At 42.7% G+C, this 19,172-nt stretch overlaps 1 protein-coding gene and 1 non-coding gene across 2 annotated transcripts in view; both read left to right on the top strand.

Moving 5' to 3' along the window:
• The first annotated feature begins 507 nt into the window (after positions 1–507).
• LOC126092773 (odorant receptor Or2-like) overlaps positions 508–19,172 on the top strand; it is a 52,738-nt gene continuing 34,073 nt past the window's right edge. The window contains exons 1-2 of the mRNA XM_049908500.1: positions 508–983; positions 14,587–14,686. Of these exons, the coding sequence (XP_049764457.1) occupies positions 508–983; positions 14,587–14,686 (576 nt within the window). The remainder of the gene's footprint in view (positions 984–14,586; positions 14,687–19,172) is intronic.
• On the top strand, positions 7,340–7,414 carry Trnat-ugu (transfer RNA threonine (anticodon UGU)). The gene has a single exon. It is a non-coding gene; the product is annotated as a tRNA-Thr (tRNA).

Raw genomic sequence — 19,172 nt, 5'->3', positions numbered from 1 at the left:
GTATAGTTGTGACGACCACGGCGCACAGACCCATCACACCTACATCGTCTCAGACGCCGTCGCAATCTGTCCCACCGCGCGACCGTGACGCTGGACGCGGACGGCGGGGGGAGCGCGCCGCGGGCGGAGAATATTTAAATCGGCCGCCGCCGCGACCGAACCCAGTTCCCTCTGAGCAGCCGTAGCGTACGGATCTCCGTGCCGGCACGTTCACAGGAGCTCAGTCCGTCACTTCACCTGATGATGGCGACATGTATGACTGCCGAGATATTGTGCCCATTGGGCACTGTAGACCGGCAGTACACCCGTGGATATTTTGATTTTAAAGTCTCTGTTCACCATGCTGAGTCACAACAGTGCCTTGCAGAACACAAATGCTGCCCACAGGTGCGTGACGACTTTGGGGAATTCATGGCTCCACGAGATGTACCCTTGCTGCTCTGTCGCAGCCGCATACTGCGGCGCTTTGTGCTGGCCTACTTGTCGCTAGGCGTGTGTGACGTCACCATGTGGCTGACGTTTCCCATGAGGGGCGCGGGCCTGCCGCTGGACGTGGTGCTGCCCTTTGACACGGCGCACTCCTTCGGTTGGGCCGCCGGCTGGCTGTACTGCGCCTTTATCACGGTTCACGTTATTGTGATGAACATGATGGTTGATGCCTTCAACGTTAGCCTCATGGCACAGCTAACCATGCAACTCGCCATTCTAGGAAGGAAGATTAATGACTTGGCCAACGATGGCGAAAGCATGGCATCATCACCGCCACAGACAGCATTCGAGGGAGATGAACAACCACGGACGCTTTGTTCTCGCATATACAGTCACTACTCGTCGAAGAAGATCAACAATCATAATCAGAGAATGAATTCCCTAGCATTAGATGTAGAAACTAAAGAAATTCGGCAGTCTGAAGAACTTTCCAGCGGTGGTGATGTTCACTGTCGATTGAAAAAGATTATCTTGCACCATCAAACTATTATCAGGTAAGCACCCAAGTAGTTTATGGGGTAGATTATCAATCTTTAATAATTCTGACCCAAATATAAACTTATATGTTTTTTAATATTCACTGATGACCTGTTCATGTAGATTCTTGAAACAATTCATGGAATTGCTGAAGAAATGGTTGGTAGAACATTCTTTACATAACGTAAGACCCACGGTGTGTAATAAGGACTAGCTGATTCTGCGATGAGAGAACTGGTGAGTGCAAACTTACTGGAGTGCGCCTCAACTGGTAGATGTACAGCACCAAAGAGTGTATCTACATTCGTGACAAGGTCACCAGACAAAATACTAATACCCATCCTTTATAAAACGGGAATGACGGCAAATGGGGTTGAGCTTTTACTAGGCCGTCATGTTACCCTGCACTGCTGATGTAAACCATGGTAGTGAAGTAGTTTGCTTGTCTTAGTCGGTTGTATGGAACCAGCCCAGAAAGATGGGTCGACGTGAAGAGACATGGACGAATGGTAGAAGGAAGCGTTTTCGTGTTTGGATGTGCCCATGACCACACCGTTAATGATGATTTCTGTTGTGTTGCTGTATCAATGCGGACTGTGTAAGGTGTCTAGAAGGAACAGTGTACCACACAAAACCATGTAATATTGGCGTATGAAACCTGGCCGTAAAAAGATCCTAACTCACAGGAAACGGAGAAGAGTTTCAGCCACCTTCTTACGCAAGAAGTTGTGTGAGCTGCCGTTTTACAAACATTTTGACCACGGTCATTTTACTGATGGTTAATTTAGGAAATTGGGCTAAATATTCGGGATGACGACGGTTCAAATCCCCATCCAACCATCCACATTTGGATTTCCTGTCGTTTCCTTAAATTCCTCCAGCCAATTCCCAGGACCATTCCTTTGAAGATGGCAAAGCGAATTTCTTCCCCCATCGTTTCGTAATCCTACCTTGCGCTCCGTCTCTAATAACATTGCAGCGACAGGACGTTAAACTCCAACCTCCCTTATTTCTATATTTTGGACTAAAAGATAATTATTCTTCTCCGAAACATAAAATAATCAGTGCAGAAATCAGTGCAGATTGCAAATCGTTTCTGTTAACACACGAAAATCTGTAACTGTGTGTTATAGAAAGGTAAAATTATGATTGGCAGTCTTTCTCGGACATTCTTATTTTTAACAACTAAACAAATCGAAATAAACAAATCGAAATGATTCAAAGCTAAATTTCTATTACAGTTAACTATTTCATGAGATCTTTTAAACCAACTTTTGTTTGTAACACTGAGTGTGTACTTTACCATGAGATAGTAATTAACGAGCAGATCACTCCCTCACATTAACGGTTACAAAAATATTCCGTATGCTTCTTAACTAAGAAACATCTGCAGTAATCGAGGAAATTAATATGCAGCCCTACATTCTTTACGTAGTCCCATAAACACATGTACACATAACTGAACATACATATGCCACACTTTGCAAACATTGAAATGACAAACAAAAAATTAAACCGATATTGAGTTCATATGTCGTTAAGAACAACGATGTGTTGTTCTTCTTAACCACACAGACACTTTAATATCGGATTTATCCGCCCATACCAGGAAGCGACTTTCAATGAAAATGTCCTTTCATGTAAGGAAATTACGTAACGTGTGTACGATTGCAGTTTGTGACGCAGGAATGACGATTGATGTAAGTTTGGGACAAGCCGTCGGTAGTCTGCGGATAGCCCAAAAGATTAAGGCACGTAAAGCGGGAAATTCGGTTTCGAACCCGTGTGCGGAACACATTTTCACTGTCATCATTCGCTTTACAGCCGACGGCTGTTACTATTCGCAACTGCGAACACATTTCGGCTAGAAGTAAACTGTTTACCAAGAATGTTTGCTGGATAATATCGTCTATTAAAATCTGATTCTACCATAATGTCACACAACAGGCAGATATGGAACCTATTTTAACTAGACTAAATCGTTTTTAAGACAAAATAAATTACTCAGAAACTAAGTTAAGGAAATACACTCCTGGAAATTGAAATAAGAACACCGTGAATTCATTGTCCCAGGAAGGGGAAACTTTATTGACACATTCCTGGGGTCAGATACATCACATGATCACACTGACAGAACCACAGGCACATAGACACAGGCAACAGAGCATGCACAATGTCGGCACTAGTACAGTGTATATCCACCTTTCGCAGCAATGCAGGCTGCTATTCTCCCATGGAGACGATCGTAGAGATGCTGGATGTAGTCCTGTGGAACGGCTTGCCATGCCATTTCCACCTGGCGCCTCAGTTGGACCAGCGTTCGTGCTGGACGTGCAGACCGCGTGAGACGACGCTTCATCCAGTCCCAAACAGGCTCAATGGGGGACAGATCCGGAGATCTTGCTGGCCAGGGTAGTTGACTTACACCTTCTAGAGCACGTTGGGTGGCACGGGAAACATGCGGACGAGCATTGTCCTGTTGGAGCAGCAAGTTCCCTTGCCGGTCTAGGAATGGTAGAACGATGGGTTCGATGACGGTTTGGATGTACCGTGCACTATTCAGTGTCCCCTCGACGATCACCGGTGGTGTACGGCCAGTGTAGGAGATCGCTCCCCACATCATGTGCCGGGTGTTGGCCCTGTGTGCCTCGGTCGTATGCAGTCCTGATTGTGGCGCTCACCCGCACGGCGCCAAACACGCATACGACCATCATTGGCACCAAGGCAGAAGCGACTCTCATCGCTGAAGACGACACGTCTCCATTCGTCCCTCCATTCACGGCTGTCGCGACACCACTGGAGGCGGGCTGCACGATGTTGGGGCGTGAGCGGAAGACGGCCTAACGGTGTGCGGGACCGTAGCCGAGCTTCATGGAGACGGTTGCGAATGGTCCTCGCCGATACCCCAGGAGCAACAGTGTCCCTAATGTGCTGGGAAGTGGCGGTTTGGTCCCCTACGGCACTGCGTAGGATCCTACGGTCTTGTCGTGCATCCGTGCGTCGCTGCGGTCCGGTCCCAGGTCGACGGGCACGTGCACCTTCCGCCGACCACTGGCGACAACATCGATGTACTGTGGAGACCTCACGCCCCACGTGTTGAGCAATTCGGCGGTACGTCCACCCGGCCTCCCGCATGCCCACTATACGTCCTCGCTCAAAGTCCGTCAACTGCACATACGGTTCACGTCCACGCTGTCGCGGCATGCTACCAGTGTTAAAGACTGCGATGGAGCTCCGTATGCCACGGCAAACTGGCTGACACTGACGGCGGCGGTGCACAAATGCTGCGCAGCTAGCGCCATTCGACGGCCAACACCGCGGTTCCTGGTGTGTCCGCTGTGCCGTGCGTGTGATTATTGCTTGTACAGCCCTCTCGCAGTGTCCGGAGCAAGTATGGTGGGTCTGACACACCGGTGTCAATGTGTTCTTTTTTCCATTTCCAGGAGTGTATAACACATTTCTTTTTATAAATCAAGCAATGAAAATTGATGGAATTCTGCCAGGCAGCGTGAATCGGGTTAGTCTCAGACTGCATGGACACGTACATTAAATTATGTTGATAAAAGAACACGTCATAAATTATGGCCCAAAGGATTTACTATGCTGAACTTAAAGAGTACGCTGCCTGGAAGCAACGACAAAAACATTGTGTCAGCGTCGTTGAATATTGTGTGCCAACAGCTTCATAAACTCAAAGAGACTTCCCTCCAGCTTCTCATGTTCTTCATTACAATTCCGTCGATCCTACTTTAACAAGGTTGTCAGAGATTACATTTCATGTGTAGAAATGGTTTATATGTGGTTCAAAACCATAAATATACATAAATAATGACAGAAACACCTAACAAACAGGCAGAAAATTGTGAAAGATTGCAAGCTATGAAAGACGTGAAGCGTTGGTGTTGGAGAATGTCACCGCTAGTCATCGACAAACGCTTTCGAACCCGATTCGAACTGCTGTTGTCAGCGTATGCAGGTCCACCTCAAACAGTTTTCAAGAGAACATTCCGAGGGGAACTACCTGCAGTTCACATTTGGTGTACTTCGCAAATGGATGTTGCTTAAAGCAGCAAATAATGTTGCAGGACTGAATGGGTTTGGTATAGACCAGATATTCGCAGGTGATCTTTACAAATGATGCAAAGCACCAGGTGCAACAACTGCCCAATGAGAATCGATAATACAGAATATTGTGTCTGATTTAACGAAGCAAATTCCCCAAAACCTTCTCCATATACCTAGAGAAAATAACCGACAACATGTCAACACACGGTTTGGCAGACATGCTAAATAAAATTACAGCCCATACCAGATTGTCCTGTGACAGGCAACTGAATTTGTTACAAGATGTTCCGGCATTCAGGATCTCGGTAATAAGTAAACAGATCAATTTGGCGTGATCCTTTCAGCGATTGTTTTCATAACATAAAATCCATCGAACAGTATTCTGGTTTATGTAATTCTGCAGGCTTTCGTGGCCGTTGTCACTGAAGTTAAAATCTTCTGGGTTATTAGGCCGCGTCATATTTCTACTAATATGAACGACGTTTCAACCCCTCGGCTGGGATCTTCCTCAGGATCTTATGGTGTGCACTACTGCTAGCAGTATGCTGGTTTGTCACGAGGGGAAACCATTTTTAATGTCCTTTAGGTAACCATAACACGGCTACAAGTGTCTAGACTTCACAGACGTAGGGACAAAATGCAAATCTTTTCTAATCAGCGTCATGCGTATGGGAAATGGGAATCATAGCAGCATATTGTTAAAACTCTAGTCAGGAAATGGGAGTTAATAAAGATGGAGCCACCAGGCGAAAACCAAGAGCCTTAGTAACTGTTAGGCCATATTATCTAGAGTTCAGAACGCACGAGGAATATCACAGTCCACAGCACATCTTCATAAGCTAACTGATGTATGACTTATTAACTAAGAACTTCGAACTGATTCACCTAGAAGAAATCGACTCTCAAGTAATTGGATATCGTCTGGAGTTATCTACATAGTAACGTACTAGCTTACAAGTTGGATACGCGAGGTAAGGGTCCTATAACGAGGCATCTGCTCCTACAAAATTGTCGTATGCTAGGCAGGCGCACGGCCAAAGGTAGCGGGGTTTGACTTCTCTCTCACCTAGCTCACTATCTAGGAGGGTTACGGAACACACACTCCTCTGTCGAAGGAAACAGGGAATTCTTTGCAGAAGCCCTTTAGCCAAACAGGATATCTATAGACAGGTGTGCTTTCGAGGAACGTTCGGTTTAACCTTTTTGAAAACAGGGTTCTGATTCGGCCACGTTGTGATTTTAGGGAGAGCCCTTTAATTAATTATTATTATTGGTTGATTAACTAAAATTATTCTCTATTTATTATTATAAATAAGTATCCTGTATGTCTGCTTTTATTTTAATTATTGGTTTAGTTAAGGGTCGTAGTTGGTTTAGTTTTGTTCCTTATTTCCTTTTATCTTTACTCTCCTGGAAACCTCGAAAATATATTTAGTTTTAATTACCACAGGAGAGCAAGAAATGTTCCTCGAGCTTATCTGCTCCACCTGAAATCTCTGAACCTTAACTCACTACGCAGCTCGTTCGGCACAACTGTTTGCTAACTTCACCTTCGAGCGATTTATGTCTCGTAATATCTGTACTGCGATACTTAACTAATTTCGGTATGGAGATATATTCACACCTTGAATACTTGATGTTAGTTATTGGTTTTTATTTTGTGCCAATAAATATTTGAATAGATAATTAAATGGACACCCTAGCTGCAAACAGGCGTTGATGTACTTCATTGTGGACATGTTGAAAATGTGTGCCCCGCCAGGGACTCGAACCCGGGATCTCCTGCTTACATGGCAGGTGCTTTATCCATATGAGCCACCGCGGGCACAAAGGATAGTGCGTCTGCAGGGACTTATCCCTTGCACGCTCCCCCTGAGATCCACATTCCCAACATGTCCACACCACTACATTCGTAGTGCGCCTGATAGATGTTTGCCCATCATACTCATTACTCGTGGCAGATTAATCTACCAAGTCCCCTACAAGTTCGGGCATAGCGGGTGCGTTCGCACAAGAAGGTCAATGGCCGGGAAGCCATAATTTAACTATATATGACGGTAGTATCTGTTCCCGAAAGAACAGTTACCGTGGATGACCATGCAGCTTTGCTAGAAATGAAATGATAATTAAATGGACACCCTAGCTGCAAACAGGCGTTGATGTACTTCATTGGGGACATGTTGAAAATGTGTGCCCCGACCGGGACTCGAACCCAGGATCACCTGCTTGAATGGCTGACACTCTATCCATCTCGGATCTCACGGGGAGCGTGCAAGGCATAAGTCCCTGCAGACGCGCTATCCTCTGTGCCCGCGGTGGCTCAGATGGATAGAGCGTCTGCCATGTGAGCAGGAGATCCCGGGTTCGAGTCCCGGTCGGGACACACGTTTTCAACATGACCCCAATGAAGTAAATCAACGCGTGTTTGCAGCTAGGGTGTCCATTTAATTATCATTTCATTTCTAGCAAAGCTGCATGGTCATCCACGGTAACTGTTCTTCCGGGCACAGATACTACCGTCATATATATTTGAATATTTACAATATATTGTAGTGGCGTCTCACAACAATACAATTTCTCTCCTCTTCTCACTCGTCCGATCCTTCCATTTCCTTCACAAAGAGTCCATGAAACAAAATCTTTGGTTCGGTAAGACAAAGAGATGCGTTCGTAGCACGGAACGTTCAATACTCGCAATCGGTATATACCGTTCACCACAATATCAATTCGTCGCACTGAAATTGGAGTTTTGCATACATTGTTACACCTTAGCCCACAGTTTCATGGTGTATGTATGTGCAGTGTTTTTAATTCATAATTTCGGAGTCATGTCACGAAGTGGGAGAGGTCTCCTAGCTCTGGCTGCCCGCCTCTGAGCGATTGGCTGGAGTATAGTGAGACAGCTAAGAGCAGAGATTGTTTAATGCTGTTACGCATTTTTCATTTGCCAGAACTCGGAAACACCTAATGTCAAAGCAATGTGGTACACGATCGTCACCAAATGAATAGGAACTGTGGTGGTTTGGAGTGCTTTACCGAGCGAGGTGGCGTAGTGGTTAGCACAACAGACTCGCATTCGAGAGAACGACGGTTCAAACTCGCGTCCAGCCATCAAGATTTTGCTTATGCGTGATTTCCTCAAATCGCTCCAACCAAATGCCGGGATGGTGTGTTTGCAGTGGCATGGCTTATTTCCTTCCTCATCCTTCAGACAGTCCGAGCTTCTGCTACATCTATAATGACCTCGATGTCGACGGGACGTCAGACCCAGTCATCCTCCCTTCCTTCTTTGGAGTGCTTTACAATAATGAAAGAAGTTTTCAGATCTGCTTGTGACTTTCTATAATACAAAAATAATCGATAACGGCCACATACAAACAAAGAGTCTTTACGCAACTGAATTTGTGGCGTTTTGTTCGAGCTGCGAGACAGATGGTAACGCTCTCACTTTGATCCCTAATAATGTTGTTACCACACTTCAACATATAGGACAGCAGACAGTGTTCTTGCTGCAGATTTGCTGACGTACCTGCTAATAGCGTGTGCGAAGGCTGCCTAATGTGTTATAAGAATGCAAATGTAAAGGTGGCATAGTGATTGCAGACAAGGTTACAGTACACAGGAAAAACGTCCACTGAGAATTTATACAAGTACTGTAGAAGAATAAGTTAAGCAGTTTCTTTTATAAAGAACAGGCACACTAATACATGAAATGATGTGAATCGTGATATGTAAAGTGATTTCAGTAAGGCAGTGTTGAAATTGGTGTTATATAGTGACAGAACGAGATTTTGATGCTGATGTAACTGGTTGAGTGTTGAGAAAGGCAGCAATGGTGTTCGTCCCAAAGCAACAATGTCGCATAGACTAGTAATGGGTAAACACAGAATAAAGGGAAGCATAATGCTTCAGTATGTAAAGATTGTGAAGGTAGTAGATGTGGTCCTGCTGAAGTCAGTTAGACAGAAAATATAAAACAACATCGATGGTGCAGTAGTCGAGAAAGAAAATGAAGGGGGTGGTGACAAAAAGTAGCTGCTCAGTGCCACACTGCAGTTGCGAAACCATTGCAGAGCACACAGCAGTAGAATGAGTAACTGCACATCTCTCTGAGCGCAGCAGCATAAGCAACCACACTCAATGAATAAATTGTTTCCCACTAGTCTCGGACCCATTTTTGGACTGAAGGAAAACCCGAAATCAGAATCGAGGCATCAGTGAGGCTATTAAGTCTCTTAACATATTAAGCACTTTTACAGGAGCAGGAAGGATATGACATTCATTTTTTGGGTTTTTCCAAAATCCAGACATTTGCGTTAGTGGTTTCGGAGAAAAAACTGACGACTGCGACACTGAGAGGGCGTTGGGGGAGGGAGAGCAATAGTTCAGCTGTGGCAGCAGTTGCTAATCTGCACAGTATTATTGCGTCCTGGGTGGTAAACGCACTGTACTAGAATGACAGATATAAGGAATTTACGTGACTAGGGTCATCATCTCTAGGCCTATTGTGAAACTTCCGTCTTTCCTGTACTGACGTCATCGAAGGCACATCGTTTACTAGGTCTAGCTTATGGGAGATAAACGAGAATCAAAGCTACTGGCAGTGTTAACTGACCACACTACGGTTGTATCCTGTCGAAATATTCAACCACATTGTTGTCAGACAGTAGAAATTCATCAATCACGAATGGTGAAAGCAGCTAAATATGATATGGTTCCTTATACGATGGTGAGAGTTTCTCGTATATTCCCTTTTTAATTGAAGGATTTCTCAATAGAACCCTACAGCCCGTCGAACGGATGGTAGAATTGTAACTTTAATTGTTGATTTTCAATCTTATGGTTTTAAGTCTCCATACTAATGCTTTGACTTTACCTGAGTCAATATCTGCTGCCAGTTTATCAAATTAGAATGGAAACCTCATTTCCAATCCCTAGACAACCTCACAGTGGGTTAAGCAGACGCGATCCATGGATTACTCTGCTTTGAACAGGAATAATATGCGGAAAATACTTATCCCAATTATTATGGTTTTTATAGATATAATAGGAAATAGCTTAGTTATGGTGTCGTTTACCTATTCTATCCTTCTACTTGCCTTAGGATGAAAAAAATGTCCTCCGTTACTTCATTCCTAAGAGTCTCGAAAATTCAACAAATAATGAAGGTATGAAATTTGTCCCTTGATCTGTAAGTATCATGTATATGACAGCCAAAAGCAAGAACTAAATGTGTAACGAATGCTTGTGCCACAGGTTCTACCGTCATTCAGCAATTGGGACCAAGACTAGGAGATGTGAGAAGTGATCAGTTATAGAAAATATGTAATCATTTTCTTGTTGTGTCTGTATAAATTGTACTACAGTGCCCAAACTTGTTATTTTAGAATGTCTGAAAACTTTGGTAATGTCTGCAACTGAAATTTAGGCCTCGCCTGTTGTGAATGCTATGCCCAGCAATACATATGCGGATGTAATGTTCAGTGTAATGCTGTCATTCTTTCCACCAATACTCAGCGCTAAGGTAAATTTGAATTTTGTAAAGAAACGATACAATTATGTTTCACTCAAGTGCTTTGGGTATTAGCAGGCATTTTCCTTGCTGGGTTTTATGGTGTAAAATACTGTGTTCAGTTATATATTCCGGAAGGGTGGCACGTTGGTGACATTCCTCATAATTTTTCTTGTACCTCCTCCGATTCAGCTATGACAACGTCGTCCCCTTGTAACAAATATACTTTCTTACTGAATGCATCAGCATTTTGGTGAAGTTGTCAGGTGTACGTACGACTTCGTATCTATAATCGCTAAGTTTTAGGGCCCATTGTGTCAGTCGCCTACTCTGGTCTTTTAACTTTAGAAGCCGTAGAGTGAAGTATGGTCACTGACTATTTGTGTAAAAAGTTTGTGATAAAGGTAGCTCATGAAATAATTTAAACCAAATACCAGAGCTGACTGAGTAGTACTGAAGTTCATTTCTGCTTTGTCATGCTGATGGGACACATATTTTTTCTTGGCTTAGAACATAGAAAACATTACAATCATTGCCACCACAGAACAGAATGGACTGTTTTTCTAAGTCTGGCTAAGCTAATAGCAAGGTTTTGTCAAATCAATAATTGTCTGCTGTAACATGCCACATTAAAAGTGAAGAAGTACACCTTATCTTAACAATTAATCAAAGGCTTCAAGCCCATGGCATAATCTAACAGGAATTTGTAAGAATATACTGCGCAAGAGAACTAAAGGATCACTTTTCCGACGCTCAATAACTACCACCTGTTGCGACACCTGAAACATTTGAAACTGGGCTCAAAGGTGTATAGACCTACGTGTTTAGTGACGCAAAAGCGTGGCTCCATGCGACGTCATCCTCCGGCTGGTCGTTGCTTCTAACGGCAAGATGTTGACACTTGCGGAATGAAAACCATAGCTTGGGAACTCGCGTGGCGTGTCAGATTGATAAATAACGTTGCAATGGCGTAAACTTTCACCACAATTCTGCCCAGTGCCACCGGGATCATGTCACATGATACCCCTCTTACCCACATTCCATTGCTTCTTTTGACACCTCTGTGGTGGGTGTCAGAGCCGCGACCCCCAACGTTAAAATCAGGCGGTTTTCAAATGGGTGGCCGAGGAAAACATTCCAGACACACCGACGTTCAGATTCGGAACGAAATTGCCTCAAAGATGGCATAAAGGGCGTCAATGAAAGCTCTCCTTTCCCACATTTTGTGGTCGACGACGTCAGGTTGTAGTGCAATGAGCAACAGGAAGAAGTTATTCACAATTCTTTGGCATTGCTGGCCTCCTCAGGAGTCTCAACCCTTCTGTAAGGATACTGTGGTGCTGCATCCCCACTGGTTGGTAAAACCATTGGTGGCAAACACGCACCTTTATTGCACATTTTAAATATTTACGCATATACGAAGGTTGTCTAGAAAGTAAGTTCCGATCGGTCGCTAAATGGAAACCACAGTGAAAACCAGAAACGTTTTATTTGCAACAGTTAGTTGTAAATACATAGTCGCCGCTCCAGCTTCGAGTTTTGTCACAGTGTTGTATCAACTTTCCAATATCCTCGTCGTGGAAAGCAGCTGCCTATGCATTCGGCCAATTATCTGCACTAGTCTGCAGCTCGTTGTCTGTGGCAAAATTTAGTTTTCATAGCCAGCGTTTCTTGTGAGCATAGATGGGACTCAGGGGGAGCCATTTACGGACTGTATTGTGGGTGACCAAACACTTATCATCAGAAACGCTGCAGGAGCGTCTTTATTGCCCCTGCAGTGTGCGGCTGACAATTGGCATGAAGAATGAACTGCTCGACAGTTGTGTTATGTGGGCTGCATGGTACAGGTGAAATCTCTAACCAGGCCCTCATACTTGGCGGGAGACGCTATTTCCTACGCGTCTTTATATGCTCACTGTTCACTCAAAACTGAAACGAGCAACGCGAGACGATCGACGGGCATACTCTAGACACTGCTCAACATTTCTGTACAAAGCTTTAGCGGATTTTACCAGTGGTTTCCATATCGTGACTGATCGGAACTTACTTTCTGGACAACCCTCGTAGATAGAAACTGTGACGATATCCCACGCGCTTGCAAGCTGGCAACCCCTTCTACACTCTGACTCCGGACGGCCTACTATCAGGCGGAAGACCAGTTGTGTAGCACCGGAAGAGTAGATGCGTAGTGGTAACGCATGCACAATTAAAGTTAATCATTAAGATGACAATATACTGTGAGTGTTCCCTTCGACTTAGGACCTCATAAAGTAACCACCGTTCTCTGACAGCTGTTGGGGTGACAGTGGAGCAGCGAGACATTAGCAGCTCGTGTTTTGAGGCAGGAAGTCTAGGCTACAGCAAACTGGAATTGTGTTTCGCGATGTACAGCAGGTGACTACCTGTGGGTTTGGTGGCGTGGAATGCGGCAATGGCATAGTGCCCAGCTCTGGGTGGTGGCGGTGAGGCGGCTCATATTGGCTCTATCTCTCGCCAGTCCAAAACAACTTCTCATGCTTCATTCACTGCAGATGCTGCCATATTATTGCGGCCTCTAAAAATGGTTTAAATGGCTGTGAGCACTATGGGACTTAGCATCTTAGATCATCAGTCCCCTAGACTTAGAACTACGTAAATTTAACTACCCTAAGGACATCACACACACCCATGCCCAAGGCAGGATTCGAACCTGTGACCTTAACAGCCGCATGGTTCCGGACTGAAGCACCTAGAACCGCTCGGCCACAACGGCCAGCATTACGGCCTCTGTTATAGACAAAAGGGTGTGGAATCCCATGCTGAAATCAGTTTGTACAGGCGCAGAAAGTAGCATGGCCGTGATAGATGAGAATTTGAGCACCTGGAGGGAGATTTTTCAATGAAAGCGTTGGCTAAAACTCATTTTATTGAAAAGATATCATCCGTGAGGTCACTCCCAGGTCGGCCTGTGATAGTGTCGTGCAGTCAAGGTGATCATGAGAAAAAGTTAACTTAGTCGTCGGAACAAAGTACAAGGGATAACTAGAGAAGGACAGGCATCATATAATTGATAAATGAAAGCTGGCGCCAGAGAGAGATTCCAGGGTCGATCTGATGCTTCAGATGGTTGGCAGCAGCTAACACGCGATTTCTCTCCCATAAATCCTACTGGTTACTCGCAACTATGCATTCTGGGTCGTTTGTTAACGTGTTCCACAGAGACAAGCAGCCTTTGCTGAAGCAATGATCCTAGTTAGCATCCAAGTAACGCTGAACTGTACTTGAATATTGGAGGAGAATATGAAAGTGACAAATCAGAAAAAAACTAAAAATTTTAGATACCGATTGGGCATTAGCACTCTATGTGCCATTCACAATAGAATTTTACACTTGCACACAATTATCGGTGTATTTCTGGCATTGTGAGCGAGCCCATTTTGCTCTTCCCCGATCTGAGTCACTCTGTGCTCTTCTTGCTAGTTTTTTAATTGTTTTTACGCCCAATTTGTGCAACATGCGGCTGATCTTGTCCATCACCAAGGGTATGTATGATAGAAAAACCGTATCAGACACTTCTTCTGATGACGAGTGACTTAATGTTTGCTAAATATCATTACACTTTTAATGAAACTAGTTAAGTACCCATAACGATCGTGTTAATCATTCCACTGTTGTGACTTTGGTGATGATTAGAAAGTCTGTGAAGTCTGTCCAGGTATCGTCCATTTGCGCAGGCTTAGGTTTTACGCTGTGTCCCCATTTCTCACCATTGCTTGTACTTCACTTCACCCGTAACAATGAAACATTGACGGTGTCACTTTTACTACAGAAACAGAAAGCTCATGAAACAAACATCGGTCGAAGACCACGAGAGCTAACAGACAGCCGGCAATTAGTCTTTTCACTTTCTGTAATGATCGTCTCTTTTTGTTTCAAGGTTGCCTCATCAGTTTCTGGTATTGGACTTCAGATTTTCAGTGACACATTCTCCTACTACCCTGTTCATTTTTAGTTATGTAGAGTGATACTTTTCAAGTACCAAAGTATTTTCTCTTTGTTGGCAGGAACGTCCAGTTCCTGCAGCAGTGCCTGGGAGACATGTTACTGGGACAGAGCCTCGGACTTGGTATCGCCATCTGCATTCTGCTGTTACAGGTCGGTCTGGTGAGTAATGTTTGCTTCATGTCATGTGTAACTGTAATTAAGCTCACATTGCTATAGTTCCATATTGTATTCACTGAGCACACACAAATGTTAGAAACATTCCAAAACTACTCGTGCCTTGTTTCATGTTCTAAGTACTTTATTCCAAGAATCGTTTTTTAAAGTGAAATGTAAATTTTCCGGATTTTTTTCAAATACTTGGAGCTTCTTTTACATATCTAAACCTCACACTGATTTATTTGCTATGTCACTTTTTTATTTGTCACTATACGTCTGGGTATGATAATTGGGAGAAATACTTTTCTCAAATCACAAATTAATTTTTTTTAAACTTTCGTTACTATGAAGCAAGTGATAACTTTTTAGCTAATCTAGACCCCACGATGGTGAAAATTATATCACTCTTGTCAGTTTCTCACACTTTTTTCTGTTGTGAATACTCAAGTCGGTAATTAAGATTTTCTTACTTAAACTCATTAACATCAAACAAATTAAATACTTTTTTAAAAAACTGTTTGACACGCTTTTCAATTTGATACACAGTTTATACGTTTGCAACTCTTCTTAGGCCATGAAAAGTGGGTCTGACGTTTTCTTCAAATCACTAATTAAATTTTTCTTAATACCAGGACTACTTTCAAGTACTTCAAGTCTCTCTCGCTGATTAATATAATAACCGATTTGTCGACTTCCTTCTATTTGTTTGGGTTGACAATTCTGACAAAATCTATAGCGAGTTATACCTTTGGCACACTTAACATGTGACTGATGAATTACATTTCGTGAAAGCTGTGTTAACATGAATATTCTGTTGTTAACGTAAGACGTAAGTAATTGTTCATTTTCAGTATTAAGTAAAAATGCATGAGTTCAGAAATAAAATAAATTAGCTTTGCCTACTGTTTTATCTGCATTATAAGTTTGTAAGTGTGGTTTTGGGAAAGGGCGCGTAATCTACAGTATAATCTTCGGACAGTCAAAGCAGGAAAGCAACGCTAGAATTCTGTAACAAAGTACCTGATAGAAGAACATGAGTAGTGTACGAACATAATATTTATTTTCATGTGGTGACCAATGTCAAAGGATAATGCAGGTCATTAGAATGGGGTAGTTTTTGCAGTAAATCCGCAAGAAGAAGTATCTCTGTAGGCGTTTGTGTATCCTCATTGTATCACGAGCACTGATGGGATTCTCAAAGCATCAAATATTTGTTGTAAGAAGATTCTTGTATTGAAATACTGATCCAATAACATCATAAAAAACAGCCATCTTACACAGTATAGCAATGCAAGAATCTACTTACAAGTACAAACTTGTTGTAAGAAGATTCTTCTATTGAAATACTGTGTACGTTGGCAATTTTTATGATGTTATTGGATCAGTTAATATTTTTAAAGGAAAGTGATATATTTGAAAAATTGTGGTCAGAGAAACAATGGTTAGACAACGGTATATACGATGGCAGCACTGTATAGTCCCAGAATCTTTGGCAGCCAATAATGGATAGTTGTGGTGTGCAGCAGCAGAGATTCGTTGAGTGTACAGTGTAATGCACATGGACGCACGTTTGGAACTACGTGAGTTGCAGATTTATTACGAGGAGGGATTATGACTGAGAACAGCGGTTGGATGGCATAAAGACATAAAAAAGGTTTCGATATGAAGAGGAAAGTCTTATTTGATGAGGTTAAAAGTTTATTTTTATTGTTGTAGACTTGTATCGTTGGTCCACTTCACCCTCGTCACAGTCGGGGTTTTAATAATTATTCTATTGATTGATTTTCTGAGTTAATTTACTGCACCGCGGAAGAAGATGAAGTTAGTTTTGTTGCAGTAGAAATTCTCTATGCTGTGTGGATGACTATTGTTACCTGAGGAAGAATTGTTGCAGACTTAAAACTGCTTGACATTATGGCAATGGCAACTGGAAAGATGGAGAAAATGCTCAAAGCTATATCCAACCTAATAACTACATTGGTACGTTTAGTACATAGCAATGCTGAGTTAAAAATCGAACTAGGTATAGTTTGAGACACAAAACTTTAGCGCCTGCCGGCCACCACAGATGAACTACGAGTTGTTGACTTAGGGAAGCCAATACAAGCAACCACTTTTCGGAATTGTAAGTACAGTCACATGCATGTGGCAACATCGTAGAGTGCCAAAGTATCTGGCGGAAGTGTTGTCTTCTTTTCGAGTTATTACAACGTGGTATCAGCTCCTGGTGAAGGGGACAGCCCGCCAGTGGCAGGCCAGATGTGCCGACCTATGCAGTCTACAGCCTCACCTCTGTGGGCTGAGAGCCAAGGCGAGTGGCAACTGAACTTGGTGGGAAGAGCAGTTGTTAGAATTGGCGTGTTGGTGGCACCCCATGAAAGTAAGGACACACTCAAATTTACTTTTGACAATCAATATCACTAAGCACGTAAAGCCTTCTAAAATAAAGATTTTTTTTGCCATATGTGGTAAAAGTAAGCTGTCGCAAAACGATCGGGATGCATCTGTCGATAGTTATCTGTTTCATCTATGTGAAGATGATAAACACAGAATGCTGTGAAGGAGTGACACCGTCCACGGGAGAATAACTTAAATCCAACCATTGGAATGGGAGCGTGGGATGGCAGGATTTGGCGTTAGGACCAAAAGAATCTTTGAGGTTCCATTAGAAGTGACTCCAACGCAAATCAGTTCAGTTCTAAAGGCGTAGGGCATGTTTCTGAGTAACACTGCGGGAAAGTTAACAAGTTTCCAAACCTTCCCTGTGCTAAACGTTATTAAATAGTTTCATATTTTTCACCAGCAACAACTCCTCTCATTCAGCAATATCTGTGGATGTAGAACGATCGTTGTGTATGAAGGGCATACCATAGCGTATTCAGATTGTGGCAAGAACGGATTTCTCTGGAGATGGGAGGCCTACTTACCAGTGGACGAAACAGATGGCCACATGATAATGTTGACACGATCTGTGACTTACATTGCAGCAGTAAGGGAGACAGGAATAGAACCATTACAAGCCAACGAGGAGGTTCTAGGAGTGACAGCTACTGGCGAAGGTGTAAAACCAATGGACACGGAACAGACAGAGGCAACAGAATACCTGTAGTTAAACATATTCACGATTGTCGGGCTAAATTGAATCAGAAATGGGAGATATCCGATTTAATGAAAAGAACTGATCAGACACTGTACAGTGCTTTATACTCTGAAATTTTTAGATTGTTTCAATTGTATACTTATTTTTGATTGCTCTTTACCGACCCCCATTCAAATAAAGGTGTTTTCACTGTGCATTTTAGCGTCATTGATTTCTCTGGCCGCAATTGTATTTAATTTATTTGTATTTTATCGACCACCTGACATGGTGTCAACCATCGTACTATTGAAGAACCTTACAACAGTTAGAAATTTCACTTCACAGATGTGAACACTCAATACCGATATTTTACCATCCTGTCCATACTTGATTTCGAACTTTGTGTTGTTCACAGCTTACGAAGTCCTGTCTGGATGTCCACATTCTGATGGCAGTGCTATGTTGATGTCTATTCATTAGTGTGCCTCTGTTTTGGGGGTAGGGCCAATGATAATATTCTTAAGAAAAAAACGTTTTGAAACCTTATAATGATCAAAAGACATTTTACCTATTGGTAATGGATCCAGTATAACCTTTCTATTGCAGAAAGATTCGACTTCCATCTGGCTGAAGGTGGGCATTCTTGTTTTCAGTAGGCTTAAGACAAAAAGGAAATACAACTGTTACAGTTATTGATTTCTTGTATTCAGTTTGCATTCTACGCAGCTCAGCATTATTAGTACGATAACTATGTTCCAGCTCCTAAACCTTATTGCACAAATGGTATTAGGACTCCGTGACATATAATTTAGGTATTCCGACCCACTGCTGCTTGAATTACTGTATTAATAATTATAAAAGGTGGCAATTTTATTTACACGATGTCTTTTAAATAGATGTGATGGTATCTGATACTCAAGTATTAATGCAAAGAAACGTAATGATGCTAAAATGCTTTTCATTCTTGCTATGATTTCATCCTTAAAATTTAATAATTCTCTTCTTGTTAATATTTAATTAATTAACTTACGTCGTTCAGATTTCGTAACGCTGACGGCGTTAAAATTTAAAGTTGTTCAGTCCCTGTTTAGTTTTCTTTCAGTTGTTGCGAGCCAGCGATGGTGCAATGCTGTTCGCTTTTAAGTCCGCACATTTATAAAAATCAGGTCCAGGAAACACTTTTGTGATCACGGTTGCGATTTAGACGGTATTTGCATAATTGTACTGATTAAGTGTTTTCGTTTCCGAAAGATGCAGGTTCGATTAAAGCTGTGTGCACTTTTGGGCGTATAATGAAAATATTCCTAACACGTCGCGTAACAAAAAGTAACATGCGAATCACAACCGTGGTCAAACGAAGAAAATATATGATGACATAAATGTTCTTCGCTGTTATTCAGGACAGGTTTA

This window comes from Schistocerca cancellata, chromosome 7, assembly GCF_023864275.1.
Source record: "Schistocerca cancellata isolate TAMUIC-IGC-003103 chromosome 7, iqSchCanc2.1, whole genome shotgun sequence".
Taxonomy (NCBI): domain Eukaryota; kingdom Metazoa; phylum Arthropoda; class Insecta; order Orthoptera; family Acrididae; genus Schistocerca; species Schistocerca cancellata.
This window is presented reverse-complemented; position numbering and strand designations above follow the sequence as displayed.